The 19,116-nt window shown below is 49.8% G+C and overlaps 1 protein-coding gene across 2 annotated transcripts in view; it reads left to right on the top strand.

The window, feature by feature from the left end:
- Positions 1-19,116, top strand: part of CEP152 (centrosomal protein 152) — a 725,831-nt gene that overhangs the window by 681,088 nt on the left and 25,627 nt on the right. For both annotated transcript variants that reach the window (XM_085644215.1, XM_085644214.1), the window contains exon 27: positions 11,792-11,895. In XM_085644215.1, coding sequence (XP_085500341.1) covers positions 11,792-11,895 — 104 coding nt within the window. The remainder of the gene's footprint in view (positions 1-11,791; positions 11,896-19,116) is intronic.

Below are 19,116 nucleotides of genomic sequence, written 5' to 3'. Positions count from 1 at the left end.
ACTTGCCCAGTTCCTTAATGAAGGGTTCACCGAACAGTCCTCCTTGGGCAATGGCACCCGCCTCCGAATCTGCAAGGTCACCGAGTTTCGGGTATATTTTGATAAGGAGGGACCTACGCCGTTCGGTGGAAAGGGTGCAGTTAGCATTGCCCAGAAAAAATACTACCCACTGAGCCCAGCCGGATAGCATCTCGGGAGAGATCATGGAACCTGAAGCTTTTGCTTCCTCCGCCATGTCCAGGATTTTGGTGGCTGGACCTAGGACATCCAAGAGTTTATCTTGGCACGCCCTCCAAGATCTATCAATTCCCTTTTTTGGATCTCTGATAAATTTCTGTAAAAAAGTAGACATTCTAGGGTCAATCTCCGGTGTAAGAGCTACCTTACCCTCCAGGGAGGGAAGGACGCGGACATTCCGCTCGAAGGCAATTTCTCGCCTCTTTCTCTAGAGGACGCCTAATATGCTCAGCAACATACGTCGCTACTTTTTCAGCTGGCACCCAGTCCGATGAACAGGGGGTGCACTATGTCGTTAGGATCTAACATATCTGAAGTTGTTGGAGGAGGCTGCGAGTCAGAGGGCACTGAAGGATCCTGAGGATCCTGGGAAGGCCGGGAGGGAAGCCATGATCGAGACAGACTGGAATCGGGGTCCCCTGAAGGGCCTGGCAACCCCGGGGGAAGGGCAGGGGTTGGTGACAGGGAGACCCCAGAACCTCTGGCAGGATGACTATCAATAAAAGCCTGCTTGAGGTGCTCAAAAGCGTCTACGTCTACCCCCGGTGCACATGGGTGTTTAGCTGGGGGAGGGTCCGTGTTATACGGAAAAGTAGAGGGCGGGGCAGGTAGAGGAGCCGGTCTACGCTCCAGGCGTAAGAACGCTTGTTCTATTTTCCTTGTTAGCCTGTCCTCTAAGGGTGAAATGGCTTGGTCCACTGCCCTGTAGATTGAGGTATCAACAGCCTCATAGAAACCGTCACCCCAAGGCATGTCCGCCAAGGGGTCCTCCTCCTCCTCATGAAAGTCGTCGTAATACTCCATTACGATCCGGGGAGGGATAAATTAATAGCTATGCCCCAACGGCAATCGTTACAAAACTGGGTGTCAGTTTAAAAAATATTTTAGCGTTGTTTAACCACAATTATATAAGGTGACTGGCCCTAAGGGGACAAAAGCTGGTTCAAACCTTTCAGAAGCACACAACAGGATAAAAATCTGGGCTGGAAATGTCCCCTCAATGGCAGGCCTAAAGGCCAAAACAAGACCTCCTGTCAAGAATTCCTGTCATACAAGGGAAACACGCCCTTATGTAAACAGGAGAGCTGTTACATAACTCAAGGGAAACACGCCCTTATGTAAACAGGAGAGCTGTTACATAACTCAAGGGAAACACGCCCTTATGTAAACAGGAGAGCTGTTACATAACTCAAGGGAAACACGCCCTTATGTAAACAGGAGAGCTGTTACATAACTCAAGGAAAACACGCCCTATAAAGGGAGGAACCGGGAGGTACAAGGCTGTCGGATATTGTGTTTACACCGACGTGCCTGCTTCGTGAAGAGCAGTGTTCCGGAGTGGTGCTCCAGTAAGGCAAGAACGGAGGTAGGTCGAGTCGTTACTCCCTGGGCCGTGTCTTGCCCCATCGTCACCTGTGAAGGACCCGGAAGCTCTACCGGTCAACCATTGAGCTTCGCTTTTTGACTCGGCTGAGTCCAAGCGCAGTGGCGCTTTTGCTGGTTGGAGTCGTAACTCCCAGCCCGACCAGAGACACAGGGACTGCCAGCTGTAACGCACACCAGGAGGTGTTTGCCGCGTTACAGACTCGGAAGTCCACAGGATCGATCGAGCGGCTGCTCTCGGTTCAGTCTTCTTGCTTGTGATTGGGGTATCGGTGACGCATCACCAGGAGGTGACTCCGCGTCCCGGTGCAGTCTGAGGAAGAGGTTGAGCGGCTGCTCCCTTCAGGTAGAGACCCCGGCTGGGTGTTTCCCTGACTCCTCGATTCTCCCCAACACTCTTCGTGCCCCTCACAGCCTACCGATTGGCATTGTCGGCCATTTCATTTCTGCCCTCTGTTGGCATACGCCGGGATCGGCGTATATGCAGAGGACGGTTAGGACCATCCGTGCTGTGGGCTGGTAACGTACTTAGCCTGGAGGATTCCAGTGACTATAACTTTTGTTTGTTCTTTGTATTTTATTTGCCTTCATTAAAAGAACTAACCCTTCACAAGTGGTTGCGTCCTCATTGTCGTGTCTGTTAAACGATCCTGAGACGTTCAGGGCGTTACAAAATATCCGACCTTAATAACACTAACTGTCTCCCGGTCGATAACAGACATGGCAACCCTTGATGATGTGCTGGCTGCTTTAGCGGCCATGCAAGTTGAAGTGGCTGCCTCTAGGCAAGAAACAGCCGATGTAAAAGCCAGACTGGATGCTATCCAATTGGACCCGCTCACGCCCAGCACCTCCCTCACGAACCAGACCCCTGCGGTAGTAGTGGAAATGCCGGTAGCCATCCCCTTGGCAACACCAGAGAGGTACAGTGGGGATCCTAACACAGTGCAGGTATTCCTCACACAAGTGGCGCTACATTTATCGTGCAAACCAAAGGCGTTCCCCACGAGTCAGGCTCGTGTGGCTTTCCTTATATCCTATTTGGCTGGAAACGCGGCACAATGGGCCGTACCTCTGGTGACCAGGGACAACCCCCTCTTATGTGATTGGGGTGCTTTTCGCGAGGAATTCCTGAAGGTATTCGACAGAAGGGCTGACTCGTACACGGCGGACCGTGAAATGCTTGAGTTGAGACAGGGATCCAACGACCTGGTGCAGTATCTCAACGCGTTCCGAAGGCTGGTTGCGGAAACCAAGTGGCCTGTTGCTAAACAGACGGCGCTCTTCCATCAAGGGCTGTGCGATGAGCTCAAGGACGCCGTGGCTCATATTGACCCTCAACCCAAGACATGTGAGGGCCTTATCAACCTGGTATTACGGCTGGAACATAGGCTAAGTGAAAGAAAGGGGGATCATGGGAGAAAAGGAATATCCCTTCCATCCTATGTGACGGTGGGAAGTCCTGAAACTTCCACCGCATCCAAGGGAGAACCCATGGACATCAGCGCAATACGAGCGAGCCTCACAGCCACGGAGAAAGAGTCACGCCGTAAACAAGGATTGTGCCTATATTGTGGCAAAAAAGGCCACTACGTACGTGAATGCCCTGCCAAACCGAAGACGTCACGTTATCGGGCCAACCGGTCGGTAACAGCCGTGGTGGACATACCGGCGGAAAACTAGAGGACTCCAAGACCAGAGAAGGGGCATCTCGGAGTCACTCATCCATCCCTTCACTTTCCAACTCGGTCACTAAGGGACAACGACACCTGTTTATCACGGTGCACGTGGGAGTGCATGACCAGTGGATACCCGTTGTGGCCATGGTGGATTCAGGGGCCACTGTCATGTTTATGAACCACAACGAGGCATGCAGGCTAGGGCTAGTGCTTCTTCCCAAAGCAGTACCCGAAGACGTCTATGCGGTAGACGGAAGGCGATTGGTGACGGGGCCCATCGGACAGCACACGGGGGTCCTTCCGATGAGATATGGGAGGAACCATTTGGAACAAATCGATTTTAACATCATCCGAGCGCCCCAATATGGCGTCATATTGGGATTGCCGTGGCTACAGAAACACAACCCCTTTGTGGATTGGCCAACACATCGCATCGAAATGACGTCACCGTATTGCATCCTGCATTGTGGAATAAGAACGGAATCCCTTGACGCAGATGAGAGCGGGAGTCAGACGGTGGCTACAGCGGCAGAAAAAGATGTGGCTCTCCCCCAGGCTTATCACAGTTTTGAGGATGTATTTGATGAGGTGAAGGCGGAAGTGCTACCACCACATAGACAGTTTGACTGCCAGATCGACCTGGTGCCAGGGGCCAGCGTTCCCAGCGGCAGGCTGTATGCCCTGACGGAGCCTGAAAACGTGCATCTCCGGGGGTACCTGGATAAACTCCTCAAGCTAGGATTCATCCGCCCGTCCAAGTCTCCGGCCGCCTCGCCACTCTTCTTCATCCCGAAGGCTAATGGGGAGCTGAGAGCCTGTGTGGACTTTAGGGCATTGAATGCGATAACCATAAAAAATCGGTACCCCTTGCCTCTCATCAGTGTACTTCTGGAACAGGTCAAGAAAGCTCGTATCTACACCAAGTTGGATTTGAAAGGGGCATACCATCTGGTGCGCATGAGGGACGGAGACGAGTGGAAGACCGCCTTTAAGACCAGGTTCGGCCTTTTTGAGTACCTCGTCATGCCGTTCGGTCTGTGCAACGCCCCGGCAGCCTTTCAGTACTTTTTGAATGAGGTATTCAGAGAGGAGTTGGATATCTACGTGGTCGTATATATCGACGACATCCTCATCTATTCGTCCAGTGTGGAGGAGCACGTACACCACGTCAAAGCTGTGCTCCAAAAGCTGAGGGAAAACATGCTGTTTTGTAAACTCAGCAAGTGTGACTTCCACGTCACATCCGTGGAATTCCTCGGAGTGATGCTGAGTCCAGAGGGACAGGAGATGGCAGAACGAAAGATCAAGGCGGTGAAAGAATGGCCGGTGCCCCAAAGCGTGAAGGACGTCCAAAGTTTCATTGGCTTCGCCAACTTTTACAGGCGGTTTATAGATGGATTTTCAGGAGTGGTGGCCCCAATCACACAGCTACTGAGGAAGTCCAAGGAGTTTGTCTGGTCCCCTGAAGCGAACAAAGCCTTTGAGGCCCTGAAAAGCGCCTTTGGTAAGGCGCCGGTGTTGGCTCACCCCGATCCGGATCTCCCCTACGTGGTGGAAGCGGACGCGTCGGATGTGGCGCTGGGGGCTATCTTGTCCCAACGCAACCACGACACAGGGGTGCTTCATCCCGTTGCGTACATGTCCCGCAAACTCAACGACGCCGAACGCAACTACCATATTGCGGAGAAGGAGCTTCTCGCAATCAAGGACGCCTTCACCGAATGGAGGCATTGGTTGATGGGGGCAAGACATGTGGTATCGGTGTACACGGACCATCGGAACCTACAGTTCATGACGGCCACTAGACACCTTTCTCCCAGGCAGCTGCGGTGGATGATCTTCTTTGCGGGGTTCAACTTCCGCATCACATATCGTCCGGGGACGGAAAACCGGAAGGCGGACGCCCTGTCCCGTCAATCTGCAGTTAAGGAACCATTGCCTGCAACCGAGCGTTCCATCATTTCCCCGAGGATGGTATTGGGGGTTATCCAACCGGATACTTTCCTGAGGGGAATAAAGAGAGGGATCAGGTCATTCGCATGGCGGAGGTGGCTCCTCAGTCACAGAGAATGGCAGCTGAAGGACGGGATACCCCTGAAGGGCAGGTGCCTATTGATACCCACGCCTAGGCTAAGGAAACAAGCATTCATCTGGTGCCATGACTCTCCATGCGCAGGTCATTTGGGCTTTGAAAAAACGGTGGCTAGCATGGGACGGCATTTCTGGTGGCCAACCATGAGAGTGGATGTCAGGAGGTGGGGACAGGAGTGTCCTACGTGTGCTACCATGAAGGCCGACCATGGCCGAACCCAAGGGCTCTTACATCCACTTCCGACCCCGGATAGACCATGGGATAGCATATCACTGGACTTCGTGGTGGGCCTACCGGTAGACCAGGGGATGACGGCAATACTGGTGGTGGTGGATTACTTGACGAAAATGGGGCACTTCATCCCCTGCAAGAGAGTCCCTACGGCCGGGGAATTGGCGTCACTACTCCTAAAGAATGTGGTACGACTGCATGGATTACCTGGGGTGATCGTGTCGGACCGGGGGTCGCAGTTTACTGCGCAATTCTGGAAGACTTGGTGCACTGCGCTGCATGTTAAGACCGCCCTGTCCACCAGCTACCACCCTCAAACGGACGGCCAAACCGAGCGCCTGAACCAAACGCTCAAACAGTATCTGCGATGTTTTGTGGACCAGGGCAGGGAAGAATGGGTCGACTTGCTATGGGTTGCAGAGATAGCCTATAACAACGCCACTCACAGCTCCACACAGTCATCTCCGTTCTATAGCAACTATGGCCAACATCCCAGGTTCTTGCCATTTCTACATCCGTTCAGAGAGGACAGGATTCCCGCCACAGCGGACAGGGTGGCACACATAAAAGACATGTTGATGCGCTCAAGGGCTGTCCTAATAGAGGCCAAGAGAAGATACAAGGCTGCGGCAGATAGGAAGAGAAGGCCCGGGCCACTGTACCGCACGGGAGACTACGTCTGGATATCCACAACAAACATGAGGTTTCGAAAGAACAGTGTGTTCCATCCCAAGTACATGGGCCCCTATCGAATTACCAAGTGTATGGGTCCCGTGAACGTGAAGGTGTGCTTGCCCCAGTCATTGCGGATACACCCTGTCTTTCATGTATCATTGCTCAAACCAGCACCCTCCAAGCCGTCTGGGACACCTAGGCCGGTATGCGTGGAGTCGGAGGTGGAGTATGAAGTGTCGGGCATACGGGCGTCCAAATGGCGCAGGGGGAAGCTGTGGTACCTGGTTGCGTGGAAAGGCTATGGCCCGGAGGAGCATTCATGGGAACCGGCTGAAGGGGTTCATGCTCCGCGCTTGGTCTCCTTGTTCCATCGGCGTTTTCCTGCCAGCGCTGGACCCGTGGGGAGCCGCTGAGAGGGAGGATGTACTGTCAAGAATTCCTGTCATACAAGGGAAACACGCCCTTATATAAACAGGAGAGCTGTTACATAACTCAAGGGAAACACGCCCTTATGTAAACAGGAGAGCTGTTACATAACTCAAGGGAAACACGCCCTTATGTAAACAGGAGAGCTGTTACATAACTCAAGGAAAACACGCCCTATAAAGGGAGGAACCGGGAGGTACAAGGCTGTCGGATATTGTGTTTACACCGACGTACCTGCTTCGTGAAGAGCAGTGTTCCGGAGTGGTGCTCCAGTAAGGCAAGAACGGAGGTAGGTCGAGTCGTTACTCCCTGGGCCGTGTCTTGCCCCATCGTCACCTGTGAAGGACCCGGAAGCTCTACCGGTCAACCATTGAGCTTCGCTTTTTGACTCGGCTGAGTCCAAGCGCAGTGGCGCTTTTGCTGGTTGGAGTCGTAACTCCCAGCCCGACCAGAGACACAGGGACTGCCAGCTGTAACGCACACCAGGAGGTGTTTGCCGCGTTACAGACTCGGAAGTCCACAGGATCGATCGAGCGGCTGCTCTCGGTTCAGTCTTCTTGCTTGTGATTGGGGTATCGGTGACGCATCACCAGGAGGTGACTCCGCGTCCCGGTGCAGTCTGAGGAAGAGGTTGAGCGGCTGCTCCCTTCAGGTAGAGACCCCGGCTGGGTGTTTCCCTGACTCCTCGATTCTCCCCAACACTCTTCGTGCCCCTCACAGCCTACCGATTGGCATTGTCGGCCATTTCATTTCTGCCCTCTGTTGGCATACGCCGGGATCGGCGTATATGCAGAGGACGGTTAGGACCATCCGTGCTGTGGGCTGGTAACGTACTTAGCCTGGAGGATTCCAGTGACTATAACTTTTGTTTGTTCTTTGTATTTTATTTGCCTTCATTAAAAGAACTAACCCTTCACAAGTGGTTGCGTCCTCATTGTCGTGTCTGTTAAACGATCCTGAGACGTTCAGGGCGTTACACCTCCCAGGGAGGCGTCAGCGCGCTTAAGCGCAATACTAGACTTGTAAACCCTCTCAATTGTAGGGACGAGCGTTAATCAGCAAAAGAAACGGCCGTGAGCAAAGCCTAAGGCTCGCGTGCCGATTACGGACCGTGAATGGCGTCCACCAGCACCAGGTCTCCGTTTAGCGATCGCGCACGCGTCTCTGGAAGACGGTTTGAAAACCCCAGAGACGTGCCGCGCTAGTCACTGCCTCCTGCGCCCCCCCCCGGCGGCGGGAGGACCGAAGCCTGCACACCAGCTCAATACCGCGTAGGAGTGAGGGAAAAACCTCGCTCCCGCGGTAAATTCTGTTAATAACCAACGCAATAAGCGTTACCAACATAAGAGACAGCGCGTCGAAATTTATTGAAGCACGAAATTTATAAATAAATAAACACTGACAAACTCGGCGCTCGACAAATTAGAAGCGGCGCCTCCTAAAATCGAACGCGCTTGACATCCAAGTCAATACCGGAGAAAAATAGTAACAATACCAGTGAAAACATTACTTTCCAAGCCCCCCTCAAACCTGAAAAGAATCTGAGGAGACTTAACTGGCTGCGCAGCAGCGAAGAAAGAGAGGAGAACAGTACACTAACAAGGGACTATGCGGAGCCTTACAGACCCTGATTGGACGTTGTCTCTTTATTTGATTGGTTTTTCACAAATGACTACTTTTTCCCTATGGTTCATGGGAAACGTAGTATTGTTAGTTCTTTCACACTGCTGTAAAAATAAAGTGAAGAAAGAAGGCATAATCCTCGCCTCCGGTCCTGACATAGAATTTATGGATTCCCATCACTCAGGAACGGACGGTAAAGCTCACCCTAAAAAAATTCGAACTGGAAACATTTGGGGACCTTTTTCCCCAACAACCATATTTACTCCTGAAGCAAAGACACCTGATTAAAGGAGGCTACCGTCATGGAACAGTTCATATTATATTGATTGCAAAGAGCATTGAGATTGCAAATTCCTAGCTACCCCATTGAACCGTCGGATTTCTCACCGCTGACACTCCTTATTAAGGATAGCAGCGAAGAACACCTAATGTCCAAAATGTATAGGGCCGCGGTAGCACTCCTCCCGCCCCGGGAAGAGAAGGTACGAAAGGCTTGGGAACAGGATTTGGGTCAACTTCTCACAGACGCACAGTGGCATTACTGTTGCGCACAAACTCGCAGAGTCTCCTTTAACCACATGCATAAGATACTACATTTCAAATTCTTGCGCCGGGCATATGTTACCCCAGCTAGGGTCCATCGCATGGATCCAACCCGACCACACACGTGCCTACGGTGAGGAATCTCGATGGCAGATTTCGCACATTTGACATGGACGTGCGACAAGGTGGCCCACTTTTGGAAACAGGTATTTGAGAAACTTACACAAATGATTGACCGACCCACCCTCCCCGATCCCCTGATGGCATTACTGGGATTTGTCAAGAACCTCCCCAAACCCTCCAGATGCTTCTGCGCAAAAGCACTCTTACTCGCCAAGAGGGAAGTCGCAAAACATGGGGGAGTATGTAACCACCGACACTAAAGAGATGGATGTTTAGCTTGACATATTGCAATACCAACAGTGAATTATATGCCTAACTCCAACCCCATCATCTAGGCTGCTTAACATATGGCAACCTTTCAATCCTACTTATTATTAGCATTATTATTAGCAAGAACTTAGGGTAAGTTCACAAACCGAACAAGAGCCTTCGCCAGAACATTGAAAGATACAGGTAATAGAGTACCCACACTCAATCTGTAATAGACACAGGGAAAATGTTTATATCAAGAATTAACTTTCACTTTTGGCTACTATGTAAATTGTGGACCTAAATTGTACTGATTGGTATTAAAGGGAAAAAATGATATAAATAAAACTTTAAAAATAAAAGAGAAAACGAGGCTCTAGGCGTACCTCAAGAGGCAGTCTGTTTCAAGTCTGTACGGTCACTACAGAGAAAGGTTTCCCACTCAGATGTGTTTTTCGAAACTTCGGTACTATAATCAGAACTGCAGAGGTGGAGCAAAGCAATCTGGGAGGGCTGTATCTTTTAAACATGTCAGAGATATACAAGGCTCAAGTTCCCGGATAGAGAGCTTTGTGAGCTGTACAGAGGGCCTTGAACTGGCATCTCATCTTGATAGGGAACCAGTGAAGCTGTATGGGTGTGGGGGGGGGGAGGAGGGCGGGGAGGGTGACACTGTCAAACTAACTCCTCCCAAAGATCAACCTGGCTTCTGGATTTTGTATGAGTCGTAACCTATCAGTGAGGTACTCTGGAAACCATACATATAGTGCATCACAATAGTCCAGTCTGCTTAACCCCAGGGTTTGCACCTACGTCTGTCTGGAGCATTGAGGAATGAAGTGAATAATTTTTCTGAGTTCTCTCAAGAGCAGGAAGAATGTATACATCAATTTTGTAATATGCTGCTCATGAGAGTCTGTTGTCCAAAAGTACCCCTAGATTCCGAGCAGACGTTGCAAGTACCAGGCAGTTGCCCAGATAATGGGGCAACCACATAGGAGACTAGATAAGAGTTATCATTCATCCAACTGGCCGCCTTAATCATGCAACCGCTAAATTTGACCTGTAGCTCAGTAATATCACCCTCCTTGCGGATGGTAATGTGAGGGTTATCTGCGTACCTGTAGAATTATAATCTAAAAGAGTTAATCAGGATTGCCGTGGCGGAGGGGGCCCATGTATGTTAAAAAAAAAAAAAGAAAAGCGTAGAGTTGCGAGCTGACCGCTGCAGAACACCCCAAGTGATGTCTTTAAAGACTGTGCAAAAGGTTGCCATCTGCAATACCTGCGATCATTTTTCGAAAAATGATTCAAACCATCTGAGTGTCTTGGTCTTGTCTCTCACACACTAATAACGGCAAGTCCTCCCAGTAGGATAGCATGTGAAACCGCATCAAACACAGCGGACAAGTCAAGGAGTATAAGTGTTGCAGAACTTCAGCGTCCTAAATCATCTGTATATCATTAGTAGCTGCTGTAAGTACAGTTTGCATTCTAAAGCAGGATCGAAAGCCTGATTGGTGCTTGCCAAACACACTATTATCCTCTTGCTAAGAGGCTCACTGCGCATTGACCCAGCTTTTCAGGATTTTTGCAAAAAGTGGGAGAAGAGAAATAGGGCAATAATTGGAAAGAACATGTGGGTCAAGTATTTCCTTTTTCAGTAGTGGCATTAGTAATGTAGATTTGCAAAAAGCAGGTACCACTTATTGTTTATGATGTTGATACACATCATGGTAATCCAGGGAGAAAGAAGGGGGGCCATCTTGTTAAAAATCCTGATAGGACCAGAGCCTGTTTTGATCATGGAGATTTTGAAATCGCATCCTTCTCAGTAATAATGCTAAAGTCAGACCAGTCTTTCCACAGAGGCATGTCTCGCTATAATCTTTCTGTTAGAGTTCATGTAGGTGTGAATGTCAATAAAATAGAAGTGATCTTGGTCTGAAAGAAATCCGCTAGATCTGAACAAAACATTTGCATAGGAGAGTCTTTCGACAAATGATGATTGCTTTTTACTATTAATACTTATAAACTGCAACAAGTTCTCTAGTGGGATTATTAGCAGTCAAGATTTTGTTGAGTCCCTACAGGTTTTCAAAAGCTCTTTATATGTCCTGAGTTCCGATTTGTATGTTTCTTCCCAGCTTATGAATAGTTGTATCTCCAGAGTCTCTTGAGTCTTTTGCATTTTCTTTTGATATGAGTTAATTATTGGGTATACCAGGGAACAGACGGCATTTCGCGATACATATAGTCATATTTTTAAGTAGCAACACCTTGTCAAGAGCCTCTCTGATTCAAGAATTTTTTCGCTCAATAGACCCATGTACGTTGGTGTCTGGTTGTATATTTGGCTTAACATCTGCTTATTATCTTAATAACAGCACAGTTGGTTCCACGTGGCAGTTCTGTTATTTTCATGTATTTGTTGCTCCATTACATTGATCATGTTCAAAAAAAGAAAACTGTAATTAAAGACTTATTGAAATGCCTATCTTTCACTAATAATGTCTGCATTTCCTAACAGTGCTGAGAAAAAAATTATGAATGCAGCCAGCAAGCTTGCTACTATGGCCAAAGTGTTAGAAAGTCCTGTGACTCACAAGTCGCACAACAGACATGCACAATCAGGTAGGTTTAAAGAAACATTTATTTAACACCTTTTCACATTCCATGACATTTAAAAAAATATATTTCATCCCTGTTCCTGCTGGAAAACTTACCACAGAAAGGTTAATGTATCTCTGTTACTATTTAAGAAACTTATGTGAAGCTCATATGAAGCGTCCTTTTAACATATTGTTTTCACCAACATAATCTACCAGCTCGACAAATACAGATTGCAGTATAATTCTTTTCTGGGTTGATATGCTGTGCTTTTTCCTATTGGTTGGGTCCAGAATTGTTGTTTTATTTTAGGGTGGGGGGTGGATATCAACCACCATCTGGTGATATGGCCGTCCCCTTGGGACGTCAGTCATACGTCCAGGAAGACCGTGTGCCTGGTCACTGTAAGACCTGGCATCCTTCGTGTGGTTCTCAATCCTCCTGTTTTGCTGACTTTGTTTGTGCTGGCTTTAGGACTATGCACACTTTACGACTGCACACCAGTGCTAAAGGCCTTGTGCACTCCCATTAAAACATTGTAGAATTGGCTGACACCCAATTGGCACATTTAATTTACTTAGAAGTCCCTAGTAAAGTAGTACTACATGTACTCTGGTCATGTGAATTAAATGCTACAAACATGTCTGAGGCCTGCCATTGCAGCTTTTATGTGCAGTTTTTAAACTGCCATTTCGACCTGGCAATATAAATCTTTTACAAGACCTAAACCTTCCTAATCTGAAAGAGACATTTAGTTATAGATTCCTTACTATAGAATTACTCCTAGGCGTCCGACTTGATCCGGAGAATTTTTTTATAGCAGTACTCTTGAGCGGCGGTAGGTAGCATCGGTCGACTCCGCATCCGTCGTCGGCATCATGTTCGTCAAGATGAAGTCGCGTGCCTATTTAGACACCTCCCCTGCACGCTGACGTCAGTTCTTTCTTTTTTCCGCACCGGCCTAGCGCTGATCTGGAGAGAGCTATCCCTTTAGTCACTTTTTGACTAAACTTTTTCAATGTTTTGTCAACTTCTTTTTTGAGTCTTCGACTCCTGGTGACAACACCGGACCAGCTTCAACCCTTGCGATGCCTGTCACAGGCTGATGTCTGTGACAGACCCGCACCTTGTGTTCCTCTGGTGCCAGGAGCGTGACCACGATCCGAAGTCATGCTCCAACTGCCGGACCATGAATCCAGAGTCTTTGTGGTAGCAGTCCCGAAAGCTCTTGGAGGTCCGGCAGTCGGCTCCACATCGTTCCCGGCCTCGAGAGGAAGGTTTCGAGACTCGATGCCCTCAAAGTCTTCAAGTAAGTCGAAGCACAAGAAGAAGGCGAAGAAGCACCGGGTGCTATTTGCTTTCTTCCCATCGGTCGGCTTTCGTGACGCGGGACCCGGAGCGTCGTCACTCGAAGGCTCCATCTTCAGTGCCTACTTCTGGGGCGACTCCGCGCCTCCCTCCATTTCCAGGAGCGTCCCCTGCCTAGCTTCATGCATTTTACGAAGCCCTCCACTCCAACTTGAGGCAGCCCGACTCCCCAGCACGCCTTCAGGCCGCAAAGCTGGTTGGGGGTCCTGGGCCTTCGATGCTGGCGGCTCCGGAGCCGGAGGACCCCCGAGGATCCAGGCCTGCATCCGGATCAGTGCCAGTCCATCTTACTCGAACTTATCTTGTGCTGATCCTTGGGGTGGCGCGCCTACCTGACTAGCTAATTTTCCCAAGTTACAGTGGCGTAACTTAGTCTGTAAGACTTGGGGGGGGGGGGAGGGGGGAGGAGGGGGAGTACGATGAGCTTAGATTCTCCAATCACGCTGGCATTTAATGTTAAAACACATTATACGTGGGCAGGGTGCATGGGAGGGGGTTAAGGGGCAGTGGTAAGTGAGAGGAATGCAGATTGGTAGGGGTACTAAGTGAGGGAAAACTCATTTTTGTAATCGAATCAACATTTTTGTAGAAAACCGAGACAGGGAGAGTGTGTGTATGTGTGTTTTGTATGTGAAAATTCCTTGTGAAATCAGACAGACACATCTCCATACCCGACTAAAAGGACCTGTACCCAACTATGTACCAAAAATTTATTTATTAGGGGGGTGTGACATCTCAAACAGCCCCCCTGAAGCTACGCCCCTGCCTACCTGTCCAGGTGCCAAACGGGCTCTGGACTAGGGGGTCGGCTTCCTCTCTTGTGAGGGGGAGACAGATTTGCATTTCAAATGCTTCAGCTCTTTGAAGCTTGCCGGCCTAGGAAGGCTGATCAGCAGGTCATCCTGTGGGAGGGGGTGTTTTACCCACTTCCCAAACAGGCTTTTGTTCTGGGTATCCTGAGAGCAGAGGCTGTCACCCTAGGAGGTCAGAACAGTGTCTTGTGTGGCAGGCTGGCAGAAACCAGTCAGGGAGCACACCAGAGGCTGAAGAGTTTTCACTGGGCACTTCTAAGGTGCCCTCTGGGTGCATATATTAGGAAATAAATCACTGGAATCAGTGTGGGTGTATCAATGCAAGATGTTTGATACCAAACTTCACTATCTTCAGTGAGGCCGACATGTAACTGGGTAACTCGTTTTCACCAGTGTCCAGCCCGTGTGTTAAAATGACTTCCCTGCTGACTTGTACTGGTAGTAATAGGACTGACCAGCACAGGGGCATATCTGCTCATGCAGGTATGCCCTCCCATCTAATATTCAGCACCCAACCTTAGGGCTGTCAGGCCTGCTGTTGGGGTGGCTTACAAATATTCCATGCAGTGTTGGGGGACGTGGCACAAAGGGATGTGCGACGTGTCGTGTTTTCACTTTTATCTGCATCAAGACACGTAGCCTGCAATGGCAGCCCTGCATGTGCTTGGTGAGGGAGTCCCTTAGGGTGACACAATTTGTGCTGCTACCCTTAGGGACCTTCTTTAGCACCTCAGGTCCTAGGTACCAGGGGTACCATTTATGGGACTCTCAGAGTGTGCCAAAGGATTTGCCAATTTCTACGAACAGGTCTTTGCTTTCTCAGGGCCCTAATGTTCCAGAGCAGTGGTCAGTGTTCTTCGTCGCTCTGCTCGCATGGCATAGAAAGTCGTGAAAAGAAATGGACATCAGCGATCTGGGGTGGCACCCATGTAGGCACTGTGCATGTCACTTCCGGACCGGAAGATGTAGACAATGCCATGTGGAGCCGAATGACGGCACTTACCAGCACGCAGGGCTACTGCTCACAAAACAATTTGGCCCATGGGGTGGAGGGTCAAAACTGATTTGCATATAGCTGTGTCTAAACTGGAATGGCATGGCGTGCAAAAAATCATTTGGATTTAACCCAGATCTGTGACTGGGGGTGAATGTTTGATTTGTTCTGCATTCCGTCCATCAACGGTTCTTTTTGCATTTGCCACCCTAAGTTGTAAGGGTATGCCCAGACGTGGGTCCCGTGCTCGCTATGCCACCAGATTCAAGCTAGCCTGGCTGATGAGGGGTGATACCTGAAACTGGTCCCAGGATGCTAGTTTCTGGTCCAGGGAGGACCTGGCCTGGCAGTTCGGGCTAGACTGTTCCCATGTGGAGCAGGGTCAAGACTGGTTTGCATATGGCTGGGTCTAAACTGGAATGGCATGGCGTGCACACAAAAAAAAAAGATGGATTTTAACCAGATATATATGACTGGGGGTGAATGTTTGATTTGTTCTGCATTCCGTCGATCATCTGTTCTTTTTGCACTTTTAGAAAGTTGGCATTTTCTTCTCCTAACCATTTGGTGCCTGCAGCTTGTTCCTGGGCCACATGACTAGGTGTAACTGGCAGTTAGTCTTTGTGTATTGCTTCCAGACAGGAAGACAAAGGGAAGATGGAGATTAGCAGGATAGGCCATTTTGAGTTAACAAGGGGGAGGAGTTGTCACATACCCCACTTGCACATCACAAAGCTGCTGCTTGAGCACTCAAAAGTCAAAGAGATTGTCCCCAGTCTTATTTGCAGAGTTTTATATAGCTCTGGCTAGACCCGGAGGTATCGGAGTGCTTTACATGAGGATCAGTGGGTTACAGGTTACAAAAGTTAACTCAGTTACAGTTACAAGTATAGGTATAGGAGAAAAACAAGAGAGTACACAATAACATTATTGGCGCGTTGCATAGCAAAGACACACGTCTTATGGGAAATGGAAGGTAGAGGGGGGGAAGGTAGGCAGGGGAAAGGAATGCAGATAGCGTCGGGCAGACCAGAAGGGGGAAGGGACTTCAGGGGTAACAAAGCAGACAAAGTGAAAGAAAGACAAAACCGTGAAGAACCGTTAAAAACAATGTCCGATGTTGGGCTGGGTAGATGACGGCCGAGGGGGTGAACCAGAGCCAGACTCCTCTATAGCTGCATAGGACAGCTCCACCGGGCAACGGCCAATATACTCGGGTTCCGCGGTAAGTACAAACAGATTCGGTTTTCACCCATGGGGCATCATCATAGTTCAATTGCAAGCATCAGTCCTGGTGTAACTGGGAAACACCCTCCACCTAGTCATCACGCTAGCCCCATGAGAGGAGAGGTGGAAGAGAGTTATCAGTCCTCAGGGGGCTCGCTCCCAAAAGCGGTAGCCCAATGCTGAAGGCTATCAGTGTTTGATGGCCTATGGGGATGGCAACGATCCCCTCCTTTTGTAAATCCCTCATGCTGCACTGCGAAGCTAGATGCCGCTGAGGCACTGTAGTGTAAAAATTGATGGACAGAATGCAGAGCAATTTCATACATTCACCACAGTACAGAGATCTGGGCCTAAATCCATCTTTTCTTTGCTCACCATACCATACCATTCCAGTTTGGACCCAGCCATATGCAAATCAGTCTTGACCCTGTGCCTCATGGGAACAGTCCAGCCCGAACTGCCAGGCCAGGTCCTCCCTGGGCTGGAAACAAGCATCCTAGGACCGGTTTCGGGCTTTCAGCCCTCATCAGCCAGGATAGCTTGACTCCAGTGGCATGGAGAGCACAAGACCCACGTCTGGGCATACCTGTCCCACTTTAATGCGGTACCCCCTTGAATTAGAAGATTCTTGGCAGCGTGCTGACCGCCATTTTAGGGTCAGACACGGCCAGGCGTGGATATGTTTTGCTGCCGTTGCAAGCCTGATGTGGGCTGACCGTTCCTGAAAATGCTCCCGCTGCCCCTTGCTCCCATCACGCGATGCAGTGCGTCCCTGCCTCACCGGTTGTACATACGACGCCCTCCAAAGGGTCATATGTGCGCAGCAAAGACCCTCCCCGAGCTCCTCCGGTCCCGGTCAGCTGCTGCTCCGGTCACGGTCAGCTGCTGTTCCGGTCACGATGCGAAACCTCCCGCACAAAGCTCCTTCAGAGATCACGATGAGAGCGTGAACGCCACAAGTCCTTCCCCTCTGCTCCAGTAAGGCGCCTGGGCGCTTCAGCCGGCTCCTCTGTCCTCTGGACACAGCGGCCGTCATTTTGTCTCGCGCTGCAGCTGCTGTCACGGAGCCCCGGCGAGGTACAAAAGGGGATTTTTCCTAATGTAAACGGCACTTGCTCAGCCTCCACTGAATTGGTCGCAGTTTTGCAGCCTCTGTAGCCGGTTTGGCAGGTTTTATGGGCGCTTATGGGCTCAGGACACAGACCTGGAGCCGAGGTGGATCACGTCCACCCGGCCATCTTGACCCAGACAAGCTGGGGCCAGGACAGGGGGAAAGGGTATGCCTGACACCTAAGTGGGGTGAAAACCTCTAGAAGCTTCCTCTACTTCAAAGTGGGCACCAGTACATATTTTGGGCCTCAGACCCAGACTCTTCAGTACACTTCTGGGCCTGTGGAATCTGCCAGGAAGAAGAACTGCTGTGCTGCTGAAAGGAATGCCACTCTGCTGGACTGCTGCTGTAAAGGACTGCTCTTCTGCCCTTTTGCCTGGGTGAAAAGGACTGGCCCTGCATCTGTTGAACCTAGGACCCCAGAGTGAGCCCAAGGGCTAGTTGGCTAGCCTCCTGACCAGAGCTTCAGAGACAGAAGGCTCCAACAAAGTCAAACCTAGTACCTGACTTCAGGATTCTGAGAGTCCCCACCTGCTAAGTGGTGCCACCCCAATTCTGCAGCCTTGGAAGTGGGCCTGAAGGTGCTCTGCTAGTCCATCTATGAATCTAGCCGAACCAACGCATCTCCTCTTCTGCACGGCGCAACCCTGAGCAAAACCAACATGTCGTCTCTGCACTGTGGACTTTCCAGACGCATTGGATTTTACATTGCAGCCCCTATCGAAACTGCTTTTGCACGCCGCCTCCCGAAGCAAGTCCCTCTCATTTCAAGGCTCTCATTGATGGCAGCCTTGATTGCAGGGCAGAACTCTGGCTCGGAAGCACTGCAGTTTCTTCGGAACCAAGCCAGTTCACAATGCATCCTTGATGCAGGACGTCACACTGCAAGCTCTCTTGTCGACTGCCTTGTTGACGACCCAGTACCTCGCATCGCAGCCTCACTGCTCTTAGGAATTGACACTGCGGGATGCATCTCTGAGCTGGACCTGGCATCGCCTCACCTGCATGGCGCATCCCCGATGCTGGGACTCTGCAACCAGGATTTAAGTTATTCTGGTTCAGCAGGCCTTGCTGGGTCCCTGTTGCTAACCCATTCTCCATCGTGGTCAGTATGAACTTGTGACTTTGTACCGGTCTCGCGTTACCAGATATCCACAGTTGACTCTTTGTGTATTTTTGGCACTTTATTCACTGAAATCAATAAAATTGCATATCTCTGTTTCTACTGATTGGATTTTTGTCGTTTTAGTCTTGAGTTATTTATTTTAAAATTAACTTTTTCTAGATTGGGATGGGATTTTGCTTGTGTAGTGTTTTTCACTTATTGTATGAAGTGCTGCATAAATACTTTACACATTGCCTCTAGATTAAGCCTTACTGCTCTGTGCCAAGCTACCAGAGGGTTGAGCACAGGTTAATTTGGGGTTTATAGTGGCTTTGCCCTGATAAGGATTGTGAATTCTGCTCGAGTAGGGTTTCATTCCCCCCAACATCCCCCGCCTCAGCCAGTAATTAAATTTCTTACAGTCACCGTCTTCATAATATTTTTTTCCTCTGTTTGGTCAGGAAGGAAAGATCAGAGTTCCAGTATTATGGAAGAACATTCGAGAGAAGCCTCAATGTAGCAGCAAGCAGAACAGCCAGAAAACTAGAGAAAACAGTGACAAAGAAAAGAGCATGTAAGGTTGAAGGATATCTACCGGATATCCCTGAAAACTGGGTGCCCCACATGG

Source organism: Triturus cristatus, chromosome 3_1, assembly GCF_964204655.1.
Source record: "Triturus cristatus chromosome 3_1, aTriCri1.1, whole genome shotgun sequence".
In the NCBI taxonomy this organism is placed as follows: domain Eukaryota; kingdom Metazoa; phylum Chordata; class Amphibia; order Caudata; family Salamandridae; genus Triturus; species Triturus cristatus.
Note: the sequence above shows the minus strand (reverse complement) of the source record. Positions and strands in the feature narration are given on the sequence as shown.